Source organism: Rhinopithecus roxellana, chromosome 2 (genome assembly GCF_007565055.1).
Source record: "Rhinopithecus roxellana isolate Shanxi Qingling chromosome 2, ASM756505v1, whole genome shotgun sequence".
NCBI lineage: Eukaryota > Metazoa > Chordata > Mammalia > Primates > Cercopithecidae > Rhinopithecus > Rhinopithecus roxellana.
This window is the reverse complement of record NC_044550.1, coordinates 172,784,932-172,806,792: the sequence shown is the minus strand read 5'-3', so window position 1 is coordinate 172,806,792 and position 21,861 is coordinate 172,784,932. Positions and strand designations below refer to the sequence as shown.

Sequence of the window (21,861 nt, the reverse complement as noted above, 5' to 3'; positions counted from 1 at the left end):
TGCAAAAAAAAACTTCTAATAAGGTTATTTTGCAAAGCAGAACATTCGGAGCACTCTACTTTAACTGTAAACAGTCTTAAATGATTGCAGAATGTAACATACCTTTAGTGCCAGACTCGAAAATGTATTTGAAACATTGCACTTAAAGCTCAGCTGCTTATCTAAGTTTCCGTCTGGATCCCGCCTCCCATAATCTGAAAGTCCTGTACGATCAGAGGCTGCCACTTTCTGGAACACGGTACAGGTCATCCCCGTGAAGCCAGTAGCCTTGATGACATAAGCTTCCAGAGCAATATTGGGTGAATACTTCAAAAGTCAATCAAACAGGAGTTATGAACGATTTATAGCACAAAGGAAAAACACTTTCAAAGACTTTTCAAACACAAAACACTATGCATTAGCCAAACCAGAAACCCCAGGTTCTTCCTAAACAAAATCACTGTGTAGGTAACTGGCAGGGAAAAAAAAAAAAGAAAGACCTTGGAATGAAAAGGATGTCCTAAAATGAAAAGGAGACCAAACAAGAGGAAAAGAAGAAGTCATGAAGTACGGAAGATCAGGTCTAAGAAGTCAATTAAAAATAATTGAAGGAGCACTTTGAAGGAAACGACAAGCTAAAAATGGAATCATCCTGAAAAAAAAAAGTCAGCTAGAGAAATCAGTGGACCCTCTAAATGCTCATCTTACAGGAAGGATGAGAGCTAAATATCAGAGTTTGGGAAAAGCACTCGACACATCTGGCCATATTCACTTTTTCCTTTTACAGGAAGATCATTAACTCTTTGCATTAAGTTTCACCGATAAAAGCTTTACACAGACTCTCTCCAAAGCTGTTTCTTCAGAAAAGGAAGAGAGATGTTAGTTTAAATAGTAGGAAATGAACAGATTTAAAAGGCAAATTAGCCTTGTCAACATGGTGAAACTCCATCTCTACTAAAAATACAAAAAAGTAGCTGGGCATAGTGACACACGCCTGTAGTCCTAGCTACTCAGGAGGCTGTGGGAAGAGAATTGCTTGAAGTCGGGAGGCAGAGTTTGCAGTTAGCCGAGATTGTGCCACTGCACTCCAGCTTGGGCAACAGAGAAGACTCAGTCTCCAAAAAAAAAAAAAAGTTGGTCAGAAAAATCATCTGAAAAATATGGCACCTGCCCTAGAGTTGTAAAGGAATTCAGGAATAAGAGTGAACCAAGGGGAACCTCCAAAACATATGACTTGTCGATACAGACAACCACTAGGCCCACTGGCTGGAGGACAGAGTGGGTGTGAGAAGTGACAAGGAGCCACACCTTCACATCCATCAGGGTGACAGGATTTAGTGATTTAGTGTAAATTCTAGGGACAACATGGCATCTCCCTCCTTTAAGGATGATTAAGTATATGCCTATTCCACAGGCAAGGCACCATTCTAAGTACTACATATAGATGTCTTTTTCTTTAAAGCATGAAACTTTGGTGGTGCACGATGCTTACAATCTATTAGGAAATAAGATACAAATTTAAAAATATAAAAAGTGAAGTAGAATTTGGCAAGTCCTATGCATGTGACAGAAAATAATTAGTGGTTCCCAAACTTTTCAAGCATAAAGAATCTTTGTATTAGTTTTTGCCTCACAATGTAAACACAGTGAAAAGTCTTAATTCAACTTATTTGTTAATAATGTGTATTCCAATTTTTTACTAGTCAAAGACACATGTAAACCACCACCAGACCTTCTGACAAGCAGTAGTCATCATGGCCAACACATGAAACCTTGGCTGAAAGAAAGAAATCTGTCATTTTGAGGCACCTGTGAAGCCATATCATTTTACTTATTATAAGTAGATGTATCATCTCCTGGAACTTTGTTTACACGTTGAGACAGTATGCAAATTCCTACTATGACCTTTACTGTACCCTTGGGTTCCCAGAAAAACTAATGCAGTTCAGAGAAAGGGGGGGAAGTTCTTCCAGCTGATTAATAAGGATGGTTAAAGGATGAGATTTAAAATGGATCTAAATGGCCGAGGTGGACACAAATATCACAAGCTAGTCTAAATTGAGGTCATGAATCTGAGAGGGAAACTCCACTGACTTACATTACAAACACAGTGACCCAGCCGGGCGCGGTGGCTCACGCCTGTAATCCCAGCATTTCCGGGAGGCCGAGGCAGGTGGATAGCTTGAGGTCAGGAGTTCGAGATCAGCCTGGCCAACATAATGAAACCCTGTCTCTACTAAAAATACAAAAATTAGCCAGACATAGTGGTGCTCGCCTGTAATCCCAGCTACTTGGGAGGCTGAGGCACGATAACTGCTTGAACACAGGAGGCAGAGGCTGCAGTGAGCCAACATCCCACCACTGCCCTCCAGCCCGGGTGACAGAGCAAGACCCCATCCCCAAAAATAAATAAATAAACATTAAAAAAAAAAAACACAGCAATAAAAAACAAAGACAGTAGCCATGCTGAGGCTCCATTTTATTTATTATTCAGAAAAAATAACTAAACTTAATTGAGCAAAGGGAGCAATAAAACATGGTAACATCAAAAAAGGTCTCAGAAATCAACAGGAAAATAGTAATCTTGAACTGTGTAAAATCACAGGAGGAAGTGTAAAATATTCTACACTACGTCAGCCCACTAAAATAATTAGGAAATGAAAATCAAGGACCAGATCAAAGAGAATATTACATTATTTACTGTATTCACCACCTTTTTAGGACGAAAAAGTAAGCAGTATATAAAGAAATTTACAACAGTTCAATTTAGCATAAGTAATGTTGAATACTACGTAACTGAGTGATCATTATTTATTAATAACTCATTACCCCAAGAGTGGGATTGACTGAAAATGCCAATAGCTTCACAAATGTTGGAGGGCATCCCAGTTCTCTTCTGAGATTGAAACCTGGGCAAACAATCAGACATTTTCTCAAAACATCCTTCAGGGCCCAGAACAGAGTATTAGCTCAGATGGACCATGGGTACGTGCCAGCAGGGCAATACAATAGTGTTCTTATTTTCTATTGCAGAAACAGTTTCAGTGGATTAGATGGTGATAAACATTCAAATTGCAGATTAAGAAAGTATTTTCCAGTTCCCAAGAAAACATTACTCAAAAGCAAAATTAACTCATAAAATGTTTTAGGGCAGAAATTCTGTATAATCAGCAGTGAGAGAAGATATCCATCCCATAATAGAGAAGAGACCCATCTTTTTTGGGTGAGAGCTGTGTGAAATGCACTTTTTTTTCCCAGGAGTCTATGATAATGTTACACTTACTGTTGAATAAACATGAGCTCCACCGGCTAGCCGGTAGGTCGCAATGCGCTGGAGACACTGCACAATCCTACTGCAGGCTTTAGCTTCCCTCTGCGCCAGCCACAGGACACGCTCATCAGCCAACATGATGTTACTTGCAATGTCAACCATCACATCACCTAGCTAGCAGGGGTTCAGGAGAAAAAAGAAAGATCTTTAAAACCACCATGAACTATTTCGTAGAATCAAAATCCTAATGAGACAGTGAGATTGGCCTTCAGTCTCAAATTCCACATGAGAACCCAACAGGCACTTTACTTGTTTCTCATGAAAACATCTTCAGATATGAACAGTTCATTCAAGTATAGCCATTTAGTAATACTTAGCTCAAAAGAGCATACGTAAGTGGCCACCACTTCACTGGTGGAAAGACTGCCAGGTGGTATCTCGAATGGAGGAAAAGAAAGGCAATTAGATTAATTAAAGGGAAGGAAAGGAAGTCACACAATACCAGAATAAAAAGATCTTGACTGTTCATCTAGAAAACCATTTATAAACACTTCCTTTTTGTGCATGCATTAGCTTAAATCAAACCATTATTATTAAGAAATACACACTGCCAGCCAGGTGTGGTGGCTCACACCTGTAATCCCAGCACTTTGGGAGGCCAAAGCAGGTGGATCATTTGAGGTCAAGAGTTCGAGACCATCCTAACCAACATGGTGAAACCCCATCTCTACCAAAAATACAAAAAAAATTAGCTGGGTGTGGTGGCCCATGCCTGTAGTCTCAGCTACTTGGGAGGCCGAGGCAGGAGAATCGCTTGAAGCTGGGAGGCAGAGGTTGCAGCGAGCTGAGATCGTGCTACTGTACTCTAGCCTGGGTGACAGAGTGAGAGAAAGAAAGAAAGGGAAGGAAGGGAAGAAGGGAAGGAAAGCAGGAAGGAAGGCAGGCAGGCAGGCAGGAAGGAGAAAGAAAAAGAAAGAAGGAAGGAAGGAAGGAAAGAAGGAGGGAAGGAGGGAGGGAGGGAGGGAGGGAAGGAAGGAAGGAAGGAAAGACTGCTTACCTCTTTAGTCTCTGTGCATGTTCAACATTCTAGGGATGCCCAGCTACTGCTAGGTCCTTGTATGTGTTGTATAATCTCACCCCCATTCCCTTGCACATGTGGTTTCCTACACCTTGAATGAACTGCGTCTTCCCTTTCTCCCAACTCAATGAATGCTTTTAAGATCCAATACAATAAAATAAATGCACTCTTCCACTGTGTTTTACTTGTTTCATTTATCAGATTTTTATTCGCTCACTTCGTAACTTACAGATGTAAACACCTGTCAGGCAAAGCCACTGAAAAGTCAACTGACTATTGTTTACTATAACTTGTACGTCTCACCTGAGAGAAATAAATTGAACCGTCCAGGGCTAATGAGACGTACTGGTGTCAAGAGGATTTTGTATTGAACAAAACGTTCACGAGAGGGAGATGTGTGGCAGAAAGAACAACAAAAACATTCCAGAGGTAGGATCATAGAATTTGCAAGCTGGCTGGGTCCCCAATCAAGAAGTAAACATTAAAAGGCATTAAGCCCCAGTGCAAAGCCAGAAAGCCAGAGCTGTCTTAACAGATGTCTTTTGATCATCCCAGAAGATCTCTGCTGAAATTTCAATCCCATTTTGCATCCAATACAGTTCACACAACATATAATTATGGGGGCTGAATACGGTTTGGAAGAAGTTCAGTCCATCCCACCCTGGTTCACTTTACAAAAAAGTCAGGCCTTTGGAAATCCACCAGATCTCAACCCTGGAACCACGGGATGAGGCAACCACAGTAAATACATAGATGAGAACAGGACTTCAGATGCTGACCATGAGTACCTAGCCTGAACACTTCACCTCTTGGTATCTCCGCTTCCTTTATTCATAAGTACGGATAATAATAGTCCTATCTTTCTGAATGTTGTGGAGATTAAGTTCCAATAATAAACACAAGGTTCCTAAAACCATGCCTGGCACATGGCAAGCACTCAAAAAATGTTGGCGCTTTTACTGTTTTAATCCCGAAATTGGCCTCTCTTTTAAGATGATAGACTCTAGAAGTAGTAGGAGGGCTGTCTTTGTATGTCTGTGTTCACATAAAAACAGGACCAATGCATCCAACTAAACTGCCACTTGACCTTCTGTAAAGTACCACTTTCCCCCAGCTTGATCCTATTAAAATAAGTTTTCTGACTTTTTACTGCCCTTACCATAATGTATCACAACGTTTTCCTTATTTTACTTCCAATGTAAACATCCTGAGGGTAGAAAAAACAAAATGTCTTATATTTATATCCTTATTCACTAGTACAAGAGCTGATGGAGAAGTCAATAGTTATCAATGTCCATGTATTCGATACGTATCACTATTCATTTTAAATATTCATGATTACTGTTCACTGACTATTGAGGGCCAATGTGAGCCAGACACTGTCTGGAGCAACAGGGATACAACAGCAAAAGAAAGAAACAAGCTCTATCTTCAACCTTATAGTCTGGTGAAGGAAATGCAAAACAAGCATATAAATCCATTTTTAAAAAGTGATTTAGACTGTGGTAACTGCTATGAAGGAAATGTGTAGAGGAATACAGGATATAGAGTAATGAAATTTAATCCAAACACCTATTTTAATGAACTAATACATTCTCAAGGGGTACTTCCCCCAAAACCGAAGATATTAACATGATAAACTGACAAATAATTAAGAAGAGCCTGTAATCAAGCTTTGCAGAATCCTCAGTTGGTTCATTTAATATGATTCATTGGACCATTAGCATCCTAGTGCATGTTCCTACTAAAAACCAGGTATGGGGGTGAATGTCATTCTACTAGAAGCCCTTACTTCTGGAGTTATAAAGAAGGGTACTGACTCTTCCTATTCAGTTACTGAATCTGTCAATCGGCTGTTTATACAGATGCTAGACTAATAAGTCCAAAGTCTTAATGGGAATTCACAGTAGCTGGAATAACTTCTTTAAGATTTTGTCTATTATTCTGACTTACTGTCATTTGAAGATTTTACACAAAAATAAAAGAGGTAAAAGAGATAACATGGTGAAATACACTTTATGGCTATCAAAAATATTAATCAAATTCCCACTGGATGCAAAACTTTAAAATACACGAAAATATTGATTTTTATTCTAAGGCATCACTGAAATATAGGCAGTGTTTACAGATTATCAAAGTTACAACTAAACTTCTTAATACTTCTTTGAAGTTTTAAATGTAGGAATTTTATGGGGACCTGACATGAGATCTGATGAGTACATTATCTCTCTTGAAAAAGTCATCATTTTTACATGATCAAAGAACTACTGCTGTGTCCCACTAGATAATGCCAGTAATACAGAAATTAACTTCTGTTAGTAATTATTAAAAAAAAATACCTCTAAGAAGGTGCAGGGCTAACAACAGTAATTGCTTTAGTTGAGAACAAGCTATTTTTCTCATATTTCACTCCAAATGGCTAAGAATGGAGGAAAGGGATTTGTTGCCAAAACATTCCCTAGAGCAGATAATCAGAAAATGGTATGTGCTTCTGTAGCTTCGTTACAGAAGTAGCTCTGAATCTGTCCCCGTGGCAAAAAGTGACACAAAAGGGGTAACAATGCATGAAAAATTACACTGGATTAAAAAAAGCATTCCTGAAATCGGACACACAAAGCTCATTTAAAAACTGCAACCAGTATAAGGAGAACGCATCAGATTTCTCCTTGGCCTCATTCCCTGAAGGCCACTCTAGCCACAAAAGGGTCAGAAGGACTCCTCCACCTGCTCTTGCACCTGTCACACTAGAGTGGGAGGACCAACCGAAAACATGAGCGAATGGACTTTATTAAAGATAACATGGGGAAGAAACAAATGCACCACATTAATGGCAATGAAAGTGCTCAATGTCAAATGTTGTAAGAGTTCTTAATATACCAATGGCTTGTAAGTTTTATCAAATTTAGTTTGATCAAAATTAGGTCAAAAACATCCGTTAATTTAATAAATTTCTGATGTTATATTAATATACAAGATAATACACAAACTAAACTTGATGATATTTAACGTACTGTCTTTAACACTGAAGACATAATATCTATTTGCCTTGGAGTTAAATACTCCTGGGTTGAGATCTCAAGTCTGTCACTTACAAGTTTAGATGTCCCTGAGCAAATCAGCCTCCGTGAGACTCAGTTTACTCATTTGTAAAATGGGATCAAGAACTCTAAAAGTGCTCAGAACATCTCATTCCACAGTAAAATAAGAAAGAAAGAAAGAAAAAAAGAAGCAAAAGACAAATATCTTCACATACCCAGTAAAAATATACATTAAGCAATTCATGGAGTTTTTGAGAAAGGCCAAGTGATCTAGGCCCTCCCATATTTACATTTTCAATCATTGAGCAGCAAAGGAACACTTTTGTTCATTCTAATAACCAGAAAAGCAAGAATTAACAGACACATGCATAGGTGGAGCAATGGTTTTGGAGATGACAAACAGAGGAACCTACATCACCATCATTGCAGCAGCTGATCCTATTAAGCTCAAGTAGTCTTCACGATGTTCTCCTGGTTCCAAATTAAGTACACTATTGGGATCACACCTATTTCAAGGTATGTTATTACACTGATCAATGATGGAACTGTTGTATTCTGAAAGTCAAGTTTTAAAAGTGTAATTGTCACTCTTAACTCACATCTGGCCTTACGTGCCACGGGATACCTCTGCAGGCTTCTCGGCAGGTTGCTTAGGTAAGTATTTGCTATTCAACAAGAGTCTGACTGTGATCATCATCAGGGTTATGGCAAAGGTTAAAGTTCTGAGTTTACTGAGGTATAGGAGTAAAGAGAATGATGAGGATGAAGGTAACAGTGGAGGAACTGAAGAAATGGGTGGAAGGGGAAAAGAGGTCGAGAAGAATATTGCGTGGCAGGAGTTCTCAGATCATGTAATAATCATAATTCTTCAGGAGCAATGATGTGTCTACCATCAGGTCTCATGCTCGATCCTCACAAAGTCCACACATTCAAAACTTAAAAAAAAAAAAACCTGAACAATAAATTTAGTTGTAATTGTGCTAATCTGTAAATATCTCATATATTAAAAAATAAAATATCCCCAAATACTGATTCTACCCTAAGGTGTTACTGAAATATATGAGATTACAAACGCGTATGTGCATTTCCTTTTCTAGAAGTACAGAGGACTCAGTACTCTGGAGAACTCTCCAGCAGAAAGTGAAAAATGCTGAAACGAAAACAGTTATCTTTGTAAATGCATCACTAAAAAGTAGGAAAACAGAGCCTCCTCCAAAACCCAGTCGCCAAAGAACAGCAGAAATCCGAAGAGTTCTGAGGTTGAACTCTGATGACCACAAGGTATGTTTTGACTTCCACACCGAGCCTAGGCCATGCCAACACAGGGTACCAGAAGAAGACCCCCAGTTACAAAGCTAGAAAATCAAAGGGCACCACCTGCAGCATCAGGTCTACCCAGCAACCACTCAGCTTCATGGAAGGACAGAGCCAGGAAATGTGCCTGTCTTGACCTGGGCAAGAGATAGAAGGAGGTAAAAAAAAAAAATTATTCTCTGACAATTTGGAAACACAAATTGACCTTGAAATGGGTCCTTTATACTACGTTTGTGTTCTTAAAAACCTCAATCTAAGAATTAATTTTAAAGTGAGCCCCCCTACTCTGGCACTTGGCAGAAGCAAGCAAATATCACAGTTAAGGATACATTAGACCTTTCTCATTATTGCCCCCAATCAACCAACACTTAGTGATATGGTTTGGCTATGTCCCTACCAAAATTTCATCTTGAATTGTAACTCCCACAATTCCCACGTGTTATGAGAGGGACCCAGGGGGAGGTAACTGAATCATGGTGGCGGGTCTTTGTCATGCTGTTCTTGTGATAGTAGGTCTTACAATATCTGATGGTATTACAAAGAGAAGCTTCCCTGCACAAGCTCTCTCTTTGCCTGCCACCATCCACATAACGCGTGACTTGCTCCTCCATGCCTTCTGCCATGATTGTGAGGCCTCTCCAGCCTTGTGAAACTGTAAGTCCACTAAACCACTTTTTCTTCCCGGTCTCAAGTATGTCTTTATTAGTAGCATGAAAATGGACTAATACAGTAAATTGGTACCAACAGAGTGGGGCGACGCTGAAAAGATACTCAAAAATGTGGAAGCAACTTTGGAACTGGGTAACAAGTAGAGGTTGGAACAGTTTGATGGCTCAGAAGAAGACAGGAAAATCTGGGAAACTTTGGAACTTCCTAGAGGCTAGTAGGTCCAGGCTGAGGCACTCTGAGATGGAGATGAGGAACTTGTTGGGAACTAAAGCAAAGGTGACTCTTGTTTTGTCTCAGCAAAGAGACTGACAGCATTTTGCCCTTGCCCTAGAGATTTGTGGAACTTTGAACTTGAGAAAGATGATTTAGGGTATCTGGCAGAAGAAATTTCTAAGCAGCAAAGTATTCAAGAGGTGACTTGGGTGCTGTAAAAGGCATTCCGTTTTAGAAGGGAAGCATCGCGTAGAAGTTTGGAAAATTTGCACCTTGACAATGTGATAGAAAAGAAAATCCCATTTTCTGAGGAGAAATTCCAGCCCGCTGCAGAAATTTGCCTAAGTAACAAGGAGCTGAATGTTAATCCCCAAGACAATGGTGAAATGTCTTCAAGGCATGTCAGAGGTCTTCATGGCAGCCTCCCCACCACAGGCCTGGAGGCCTTGGAGAAAAAAATGGTTTTACAGGCTGGGCGCAGGGTCCATGTGCTGTGTGCAGTCTAGTGACTTGGTGTCCTGCATCCCAGCTGCTCCAGCCATGACTAAAAGGGGCCAAGGTACAGCTTAGGCTGTTGCTTCAGAGGGTGCAAGCCCCAAGCCTTGGCAGCTTCCACGTGGTATTGAGATTGTGGGTGCACAGAAGTCAAGAATTGAGGTTTGGAAACCTCCGCCTAGATTTCAGAGGATGTGTGGAAATTGCTGAATGACAGGTAGAAGTTTGTTGCAGGGGTAGGAGTCTCATGGAGAACCTCTGCTAGGGCAGTGCAGAAGGGAAATGTGGGGTCAGAGTGCCCACACAGAGTCCCTACTGGGGCATCAACTAGTGGAGCTATGAGAAGAGGGCCACTGTCCTCCAGACCCCAGAATGATAGATCCACTAATAGCTTATACTGTGCACCTGGAAAAGCCACAAACACTCAATGTCAGCCTGTGAAAGCAGCCGGGAGGGAAGCTGTGCCCTGCAAAGCCACAGGTGCAGAGCTGCTCAAGACCATGGGAACCCATCTCTTGCATCGATGTGACCTGGATGTGAGACATGGAGTCAAAGGAGATCATTTTGGAGCTTTAAGATTTGACTGCTCCACTGTCATGTGAATAAGTCCCACAAGATTTGATGGTTTTATAAGGGGGGTTATAAGGGGTTTCCCTTTTCACTTGGCTCTCATTCTCTCTTTGCCTGCTACCATGTGAGACATGACTTTGCTCCTCCTTTACCTTCTGCCGTGATTGTGAGGCCTCCCCAGATGTGCTGAACTGTGAGTCAATTAAACCTCTTTCCTTTATAAATTACTCACTCTTGGGTATGTCATTACTAGCAGCGTGAAAACTAATACAATGGGTAAATAATTGTCTTGTTTTTATTAATCTTTCTTAAATATGTGTATGGCCATACTTATTTCAATGTTTAATATTAGAATGTCTGGGGTCTTTACTTGGAAGTTTGGTGATATTTTTCTGACCAGAAATGATCTCTAGGGATTTTATAAGTCTGATTTAGGTCAATTAGTATATGGTCAATTTGGTTTCATTACATATCATTTCACTTAAAGTTGCAGTTTCCAAGAACCTATAGATGACCGTAAGTGAGGGCTTGCTGTATTGAAAACCGTCAAAGCCAAGCAAAGGTATAGCATAGGTATTAATGATAATATTCTCCTATCCTTTTGAATTTTCCAAGAAAAAGTTCTTAAAAAGTTAAACCCCCCCACACCTAAAAAAAAAAAAAAAAAAAAAAAAGCAACAATAGAAAATGGAGATGCTACAGGGGTTCTCAAAGCCCGTGTCAAAGTCACGCTGCCTGAAACATCACCTGAAACTGACTAGAAATTCAGATTCTCTGAACCCACTTAGACCTGCTGAAATGGCAACTGGGAATGGCAGGGAGGGGGAGCTCCGGCAGCAATCTCTGCGTATAACAAATCCAGCAGGTGATTCTGATGTGTGGTCAAGTTTTAGGAATGATGTCCTGGAAAAGCTTAATAATACGGAAAAGTCTGGCAAGTAAGATCAAGAAAAAAAAAGAATACCAAAGAATCATAACCGTCAATATAGAAGTGATGACACTTTAAAATCAATGAAAGAGCCATACATTTGTAAAAATCTATATAAAAACTAGTGTAAGGTGCATATTGCACTCACATATTTTAAAACAAGAGACAATAAGAGTGCCAGAAAGCATCACCAGATCTAGTCTTTATATTTAACTTTCCCATCTTATAAAATGAATACACATACTGTTTTCATAAGAAAAATCACTTTAGTAAATACATAACAGACACTTCTGTTGCCTGACAGACAACCTTTAACTGTTTTTAAAAGGATCCACTAAATACATCACTTAGATCTGGCAGTTTGATAGCTTTTAATGCCTATCCTGAGACAACAAAGTGCCAGCTTGTGTTGTCCAGGCTCAATCACAGATTAAGAAGCAATTCCCCCACAATACTTTAGCTTTGAAATCACCTATAAAAGAATAATTTTCAGTCATAATACAAAAATCAATTTAATTAATTATTTCTCTAAGCTAGGTGCATTTTAGGATAACTTGGCATAATTTTATGCTGTGGTAATTAACTTAAAATGAAGCCCTTAAGCCTCCTAATTTTTTTTCACTGCTCTAATAAATGGTGAAAGCTATGGTCTGTGGCTCAAACTGCCAGAGAACTGTATGTCAGTCACTGCATCACACGCAATATTATTACATTTATATCTCAATTATTCAATTCTGAATATTTTCCTGTTTCTCGTGCTGACAGTTAATAAGTTGCCATCACTTGCTTCCAAAGATAATCGTAACTTTTCCAACCTATGTTAACCAGTAAAAGTGACAGCAATCTTCTTCACAATACATTTTTACAGAACTAACTGATGCACTCATGATTGTTTAAAAGGACTTCCTTCTTAGCTTCTGAGGTCAGAAAAATGTTATATTTCATAACCTAATAAAATTATATCCAAGCTTTGCAACTATTTTGCTAAATTGTTCACCTGTATTTGTGCACATACACTTTTCAAATTATACAGAGAACACAGCATCCCAATTTGAAAAATGAAGAATAAGCCCATGGTTAATTAATAACTAATAAAACCATGTCTACTTCCAGTTCAATATGATGTTTCCACCTAAGAACGCGTCAGCACAGCCGACCATTCTTCCACACGCTGGCAAACAGTTCAACACACACCTCTGGACACCACGCTGCTCATGCTGAGGGGTGAGCAAAACAGGATCACATCATAAACATGTATTCTTCAATGGCGAATGTTCTTCCATGTCCACATTCCAAATGTCATTACAATTATTCCAGTAACTAGAAACATCCCGCTCCCAGAAATGACTGCTAATCCTGTGGGCAGCTAACCTGTCACCTTAAGCACCAATGGAGCACAATCTTAATCACAGAGCCAGAATCCAAATGGCCTCTCCCAGTACAAGGAAAATTCACTGCAGGAAAGTGGGCTGTGCCCTGGAGACACAATCAAGTATCAGGAGCAGTTATTAGAAAATCACGGTCCCTGAAGTTCAGAAAACAAATGAAATGTTATCCGGCTGACAAGTGAGGTGGCCTATCTGCCTAAGTCCCGTTTATACACAATATATGTATTTTCCTTCCTTTAATAACTACATCCTATCAAGTAAAGTGCCTAATGCACTAGGGTCACAGTTCCAAAAACTTATTACCAGAATGCAAGATACTAATGCTTACATATATCATATACAATATCTTATATATAATATATAAGAATATATCCATATTAGATATATAGATGTATATGTAGATATCTATCTTATATATCTAATATAGATATAAATAAAATATATGGTGTATAAGAATATATCTATATTAGATATATAGATGTATATGTAGATATCTATCTTATATATCTAATATAGATATATAAATAAAATATATGGTATATAAGAATATGTCTATATTAGATATATAAATATATAATATACATATTAGATATATCTAAATATATTATGTATTAGAATATATATGTGATATATAAGTCTGTGTATATGTGATATAAAAATATATTAGAATGATTTAGGAAAACAAGGCTTATTATTTACATTTTAGCAATATTAATAGATCTGAGAAATTCTACATAAAGAAATATGCAGTTTTGTTTAGCCCAGTGTTTCCCCACAGTTGTGTACAGAGCACTTTTAGAATTGCAAGTCAGGGCCACATTGTATGAGAAGGTGAATGTGATGCTATAGAAAACTCTTATGGATGAGTCAGGGATCTTGGGTTCTGTTTTCAGGCCTGCCCTAACCTAAGCGTGGGCTTCAGTTTACCACTTGCTTGAGGTTCCCTCTACCTCTATATTCACTTCTTTTAAGTCATTATATCACAAAAGAAATTGTACATATAAAGTTCTCACGAAGCTTTAAACGTAAAGCTTAAGAACACAATAATTCTGCCCCTTGAAAACTATTCAAAACATTAATTTGCTGCTCATTCATTCTGTAAACTGTCAGGCCTCAGAGCCCAAGCTAAGCCATCGTATCCCCTGTGACCTGCACGTATATGACCAGATGGCCCGAAGCAAGTGAAGAATCACAAAAGAAGTGAAAATGGCCAGTCCCTGCCTTAACTGATGACATTACCTTGTGAAATTCCTTCCCCTGGCTCATCCTGGCTCAAAAGCTCCCCCACTGAGCACTTTGTGACCCCCACCCCTGCCCGCCAGAGAACCACTCCCCTTTGACTGTAATTTTCTTTTACCTACTCAAATCTTATAAAACGGCCCAGGCCCCACCCCTATCTCCCTTTGCTGACTCTCTTTTCGGACTCAGCCGGCCTACACCCAGGTGATTAAAAAGCTTTATTGCTCACCCAAAGCCTGTTTGGTGGTCTCTTCACAGGGACACAAGTGAAATAAACTGTGCTTGTCAATTTTTTTCCTCCAAAAAATATCATATGGACAAGCATATCATGGCTTCAATGCGGTCCCGTCAGGTCAAAATACGCCACTTTTAGAATTCACTGCATTTTTAAAACTTATATATTCCAATCATTTTGAATTTCAAAAAAGTACCTAAATAGCCTCTCATTTCTCTAGGACACTACAAGGACAATTAAAAGGAATTTACTACAAGATCTGGGTGACTAAAACTCCTGTTACAAAAGATGAGCGCAAGGGTGTGTGGAGAAGAGAAATCCAGCAGGCTGAGCTAAGCAGCCCTGCCTAAGCCACAGCGTGGAGGCAGAACACTGCTTTCTCACCAGCGACCTCTGCTACATCTCTGGACCTTAATGTCCAAGAACTGAGAGCTCACCTCTCCTGGTCCCAGTAACAAACAGGTCATTATAAGAGAAGAGGCAGAAGTATCACAAAATTCTGGAAATTTAAAAGCGTGCTTTTAGTTCAAATATGACAAACATAAACAGGCCTTAAAATAAACAGATTGAACTCTGTCACACTACCAATTGTTGACACTGTGTGCTACAAATTTGAATTTAGAAAAGTACCTCTTTTGATTTTTCCTCTTTGGTAAATCTTCCAAATTTCTCAATCATTTCTGCCACAAATATAACATCCATTTTGTCAGAGAAGTTGGCTGCTTCCACAGTGTAAGCAAGTAACTGTCGAGCTGTTGCCACAGCATTAGTAAGATTGAGAGGCATCTACATGTCAAAGGCAAAAATGATCAACAAAATGATCAACACAATCCTGACATTTTAACTCTGCATTTCAAAACAGCAATGAATTAAACCACTTTATTATTTACTCACCATGGCCTTCTTAAAATGCTTTACAAATCTAAGAAAATTGGAATTTTAATGGAAACTCACTGGAGGGAAATTTTTTCAAGCTTGGAGTGAAATACAGTAATACATAAAAATACATGAGGTTAACATGTTGCACCATCTATCTCTTCTCTGCCTATCCAAATTCTACACATACCTCAATCCCAATTGCTTAAGAAAGCCTTTCCTGAGAATTCCTGCTGGGAGTGATCAGTACCTCCCTTGGAACTTCTACTGCATAAGAGTCCAAACTACTTATTTGGCACTTACCTTTTCTGCCATGCACTGCCAGTAATGTTTTACATTTGTTTATCTACTGACTCTAACACTGACTTAGCACCTAACATTGCAAAAGGATTTTTACCAGGTGCTATGGGGCAAAAGAAAATACATTACACAAAAGCCATCTTCCACTTGCTTATAGTCTGGTAAGGTTTAAAAAGATGCATAGAAGCAAAGATAACAAAAAGCACGTGAGTAGTTCAAGTATTCTAAGCGATCGCTTTCAACAAAGTGATTATAAAAGGAATCCAAGAGGTGGCTTTCAATGTGAATTCCAAGGATGGTTAGGATTCTGTCTGGTGGATACAGATTTAAAAATATATTCAAACAAAGGCACAAAGGGAGACGGTGACTGGAAAGGACGGATTCCGTAGAGGGCCTTGACTAGTGGTTAAGACAGACCTGATCCTGAAGACAGTTAAGTCAACTAAAGTAAAAACACCAAATCCTTATGTTTTGCCTAGTATTTAAAAAAAAAAACCTTATGTATTTGGTGTGAATACCATGTTTTCTCCACAACCCAAGTAAACTTGAAGACTTTCTAGTTACCTGATTAAACATATAAAGAACTCTAGTGACATCATTTGCATATTGGCAGCGAGAATAATCATCATCTGCCCAAAAGCCACCTCTATCACATCTGCGCCAAGCTTTTCTCTCATCCTGTGGGTTGCCGGGATATATCCCACTGCCATGGGTGTTCCGCGTACACTGTAGATATGCAGTAATGCCCGCCAACGTTCTGGGCCATCTAGAGATGAAGACAAAATAGTACAAGAAAATCTAAATGATACAAGTACATCAAGAATAATAATAGCAGATAAAAAAATCAAAGATGCCGGGCGCGGTGGCTCAAGCCTGTAATCCCAGCACTTTGGGAGGCCGAGACGGGCGGATCACGAGGTCAGGAGATCGAGACCATCCTGGCTAACACGGTGAAACCCCGTCTCTACTAAAAATACAAAAAATTAGCCGGGCGAGGTGGCGGGCGCCTGTGGTCCCAGCTACTCGGGAGGCTGAGGCAGGAGAATGGCATGAACCCGGGAGGCGGAGCTTGCAGTGAGCTGAGATCCGGCCACTGCACTCCAGCCTGGGCGACAGAGCAAGACTCCGTCTCAAAAAAAAAAAAAAAAAAAAAAAAAAAATCAAAGATAAGAACATGTCATGTCAATACAACCTTGACACGGTCATCAAAACTGGGCTGGGAGAAACCTTTGTTATTTGAGCTCTATGTCTCCAAGACTGAGAATGAAATTCAACATGTTTAATACAGGTTATCGTTGATGCTTATCACAGGAACCACTAAATTACAGTATCAGTCACACCAAAATAGAATTCATTTCAAAAACCACACAACTATATCAAGCAACACTAAACTAAAACTTATCAATGCAGTGGGAATTTAATTGCATAGTATCTTAAGGAGTGTTAAAAGATAATTCATTGATCTATAAACATTTAATTGCTCTATTTTTTAAAATGTAAAGAAATCAAAGCTATGAAAAAATAGAAAATCTACCATAAATAGTAAATATCATATTAGGATTATTTGATAAAAGATGTTAAATATAACAAAATTACCAAATATCATATATAACACTTAAAAGCATGTATTCTAAATAATATTATAGATCAATACTTAATCTACATAAAAGACTTATCCATTGGCAATAATAAATGTTGATTTCCATATATTGATGTCAAGAATCATTTTTATAAAAAGAGCAATGGCGAATTAGCTGAGATAAAGATGTTATTATTGCTTCTTTGCTTTGGATTTAAAAGATTAACACCGAAGGGTTTTCCCACCCTTGAAACACTGAGGTTACAGGCAGGAGGTGACAACTGAACCCATCAGAGACAACGCAAACTGGGTAATAAACGATCTTTCTGCTGCTTCAAAGAATAACATATTTCCCTTTGTTTATATCAACTATAAACTCATTTTTTAAATCCCTGAACACAAATAAGATCAAGTAAATAAGATATTTAAAGATGTTTCAAAGCACCTTTGAAAGTAAAGGGAGTTTAAGGTAAAAGCTGTCATCTCCTGCAAATCCTAAACTTTCTACTAAAATAAATACATAAATAACTCCCTTTGCTTAGATTAACAGAGCTCAACAAACCCCACCTGGGATTCCATGGCTCCCCAAGTTTCAGGCTACCCAACAGCTTTCATTTCCCAAAGTCCTTCTTGCTTGATTTCCAGAAGAACTGAACAAGGGGAGAAAATCAGATATGTGTTTCTTCTAATTATGATGCCTACTGAACCGCCAGTAGTGAAAAGTACCTGAGCAATATAAAACCTTCCAAGGTTCATCTATAAAAGGGCCATTGCAGGGGGCAAAAAACACCGAAAAAACCTTACTTAACCTGTTTGAATTTTGTACTCTTTTACCAGAATATCTCAAATGTTTCCCTAAGGCAATGGCTGTTATACAACAAAACCATTTGTTAAAAATGACTCTACTTTCAGAGATTCTTAAATCAACAGGTCTGAGATAAAGTTCAAGCACCCCTTTTGTTCCTCTCCATAAGTGACTCTGAAATCATTCTTGTCAGGCCTCTGAGTCCAGGTCAAGCCATCGCACCCCCTGTGACTTGCACGTATATGCCCAGATGGCCTGAAGTAACTGAAGAATCACAAAAGAAGTGAAAATACCCTGCCCCGCCTTAACTGATGACATTCCACCACAAAAGAAGTGAAAATGGCCCTCCTTGCCTTAAGTGATGACATTACCTTGTGAAAGTCCTTTTCCTGGCTCATCCTGGCTCAAAACGCTCCCCCACTGAGCACCTTGTAACCCCCACTCCTGCCTGTCAGAGAACAATCCCCCTTTGACTGTAATTTTCCTTTATCTACCCAAATCCTATAAAACGGCCCCACCCTTATCTCCCTTCGCTGACTCTCTTTTCGGACTCAGCCCGCCTGCACCCAGGTGATTAAAAAGCTTTATTGCTCACACGAAGCCTGTGTGGTGGTCTCTTCACACGGACGCGCCTGACAATTATTCTAAAGGGGAGTCCTCAGACATGCACAGTTCTCAAATTTTGTTACTCAGGATAGGAAACCAATAATGTGTCTTAGACAACAGAAGGATCTGGGGCAAATGAAACTTTTCCCAGTATTTTCCATGACACTGACCTGAAATCACCTTTGTTGTTTACCACCCTCTCTGGAGGACAGTACTGTGCAGAACTCTCCAATACCACAATATCCACAGTCCTCGTATTATTCCCACGTTTGGTCTGGACATGACAGCCCCAATTTCCAGTAGATCCAGCCTGAATATTAGAAATGGTTAGGGCACTGCATAAAGAAAGATTTTAAAAAGAGAGAAAACAGAATTAGGCAAAAAAGGAGACAATAAGGGGTCTCGATCATTCACTTAGCAAATAGTTTTGAATGCATATTGTGAGGTAAGCACTTGCTACATAAAAATGAATTTAAAATATGACTCCTTCCTTTAAATCTTTCAATGTCGAGGCAAAAAAGGAAAGAGATCTTTAAAATACACGATCAGGGCAGTAAGAGACATATGAATCAAATGCAATGCTATATAATGCATGAGAATTCTCCTTGCAGAAACAGGGAGAGCAGAACACTTTACAGAACAGGAATGGCAAGCTATCCCAGCACTCAGGGTGGCAGGAGTTCAAGACCAGCCTGGCCTTCAAGATCAGCCTGGCGAAACCCCGTCTACACTAAAAATATTGTAAAAAGTTAGCCAGGTGTTGTGGCGCACGCTTGTAATCCCGGCTGCTTGGGAGGCTGAGTGAGGCTGGAGGATGGCTTGAACTCAGGAGGCAGAGGTTACAGTGAGCCAAGAGAGCACCACTGCACTCCAGCCTGGGTGACAGAGCAAGTCTCTGTCTCACAAAAAAAAAAAAAAAAGGAATGGCAAGCCCAAAGGCAGAAACATCGTCGTACATTCTTTAGCAAAACTTGGAGAAGTTTCCAAGTCACATCTCCCTTTTCACAGATTCTGAAGAAAATATTCAAATGTGAAAAAAGATTACTGCCATGCACGGTGGCTCACTCCTGTAATCCCAACACTTTGGGAGGCCGAGGCAGGCAGATCACACGGTCAGGAGATCGAGACCATCCTGGCTAACACGGTGAAACCCCGTCATTACTAAAAATACAAAAAATTAGCTGGGCGTGCTGGGGGACGCCTGTAGTCCCAGCTACTGGGGGGACTGAGGCAGGAGAATGGCGTGAACCCGGGAAGTGGAGCTTGCAGTGAGCCGAGATTGTGCCACCGCACTCCAGCCCATGCAACAGAGCGAGACTCCGTCTCAAAAAATAAAAAGAAAAAAGAAGATTATGATTTTACATAATTAAGAAAATGTTTAAGATAAAATATAAAGGGTTACACTAGAAACAAACTAACTACCTCTCTAAAAAGATTTAGTAAATTACCAATTAATACTTTCACAAAAGGTTTCCATGTTAAGGTATATTTCAATTCATAAAACAGCTGTATTTCTAAATAGCTGTCAGTAAATCCAATTTCCAAGATGAAATCATAATTCTCTTATATAAAACCTACTAATTAAGGAGCAAATGTCAGAGCCTTCAATTAATCTTTATTTCCCCCACAGGACCCAGTATGCGTTGCTGTTATGTAGACACCAATGGTAAGAAATAATTAGACAGAAAGTATGTATCATTTTAATTAACTTACAAAATTATGTCTTGAAGTAAATACACATTTGTCCAGTCTCCTAAATCATTGATGGCTACAGCAAATTGTTCTAGTAAAGGCTCAAGACACTTTTATACTATGAATCATCAAAGATAATGTTTATTGTCTTTACTAAGTTAGAAAAATAAACACATTGTAATTAATATTTTTAAAATAGAGTGACACAAAAAAGAGTTTGACATTAAATTTAACTTTGTCCAACATTCTACTTTATAAGGCTTTACTGAACTAGGAAGAAGTATATTCTGGCAATGAAAATCATTCCTTAATCCAGAAGTTCCCAAACACTGTCTTATTTCACAGAACTTTCACTGACATGGTAACTTTTTCATGGTGCCCCCCACCAGCTCAAAAAAATGCCTATGGTGGTTTCTATTACTAAATTAAATCCCCAAAATGTCTATCTATATTCAAATACTTTAGTAGCCATTTGAAAAAAGTAACACACATAAATTTGAAATAAAATTTTTATTGTATTCTTAAATAACCTCAACTACTTCTTAACGAAATGTGTTCCTGTTGGACACTCTAAAATTAATCTAACCTCAGATTTGGATCAAACAATGATGCTCATTTCTTGTTCTACAATGACTTTTACACACAGTACTTGCTTTGTACCACAGTAACTGCCCAAAGTCCAGCATCCCAAAGTATGACACTATAATGGAGTGTTTCTAGTTTTCTTAACTACATTTTTCCCCTTCAATCTCCAAATCTGTAAATGTTTCCTGGATAACTTTTAGCAATACTTTTAATGTCTAAAACCAATCACTGGAATAAAATTTCCAGGAATCCTCAAGGCAGCAAATTTGGAGATTTAAAAAGAAAGAAGTAGCTTCAATTTTAACTCTTAAGAAAAATATTGTTTCTTACTGATGAAGAATCAAAGACATGGGGAGATCAATGAAAAATCAATAGAAATCTCAGATTAACCAATGCAATAACCACATATTTCTTTCTTCTATTATTCTGGGGCAAAATCTAGGTAAAGAACTGTCTCGGTCTTCACATGAAAGATTTTCACATTAGTCCAATGTGCCTACCAAAAAAAAGGTTAGGCTAACTTGCTATCCTTAGAATTAACTTTTTTTGCATTGCTATACATAATTTAAATTTAAGCATGACTTGCAGAAATAGACTTATACAGTAAATCTACTTACTTTATAGTCAAATAATTTAGAGTTCTAAATTAATCAAAGCTTTTACATTGAAAACGGTTCTACTTTTAAAACTTTACTGTTGAATTATACATCAATTATTATCTGTTTATACAGTAAACTGCTTAGTGTACAATGTGATGAATTCTGACATATGTATAGGCATGTGAAATTATCACTACAGTAAAACTAGTATAACAATATATCATTTCCAACAATTAATCTTATCCCCTAATAAGGGAATTCTGCTTCCAGTAATCACCGAGTAGCTCATATTAAATCACCCTTTCCACAGCTTACAATTATATGTCCCTGACAAATTATAAAATTACAATCATTTGAACACATGAAGATTGATCAAAAGCAGGCAATAACAGAAGAGGAGTT

General features: G+C 38.7%; 1 protein-coding gene across 2 annotated transcripts in view; it reads right to left on the bottom strand.

Annotated features, from left to right (window-relative positions):
- Nucleotides 1-21,861, bottom strand: part of ADGRA3 (adhesion G protein-coupled receptor A3) — a 130,359-nt gene that overhangs the window by 33,733 nt on the left and 74,765 nt on the right. For both annotated transcript variants that reach the window (XM_010377214.2, XM_030924268.1), the window contains 5 exons: nt 18,754-18,918; nt 16,158-16,359; nt 15,048-15,203; nt 3,263-3,424; nt 103-306 (listed from right to left, as the gene is read on the bottom strand). In XM_010377214.2, the coding sequence (XP_010375516.2) occupies nt 103-306; nt 3,263-3,424; nt 15,048-15,203; nt 16,158-16,359; nt 18,754-18,918 (889 nt within the window). The remainder of the gene's footprint in view (nt 1-102; nt 307-3,262; nt 3,425-15,047; nt 15,204-16,157; nt 16,360-18,753; nt 18,919-21,861) is intronic.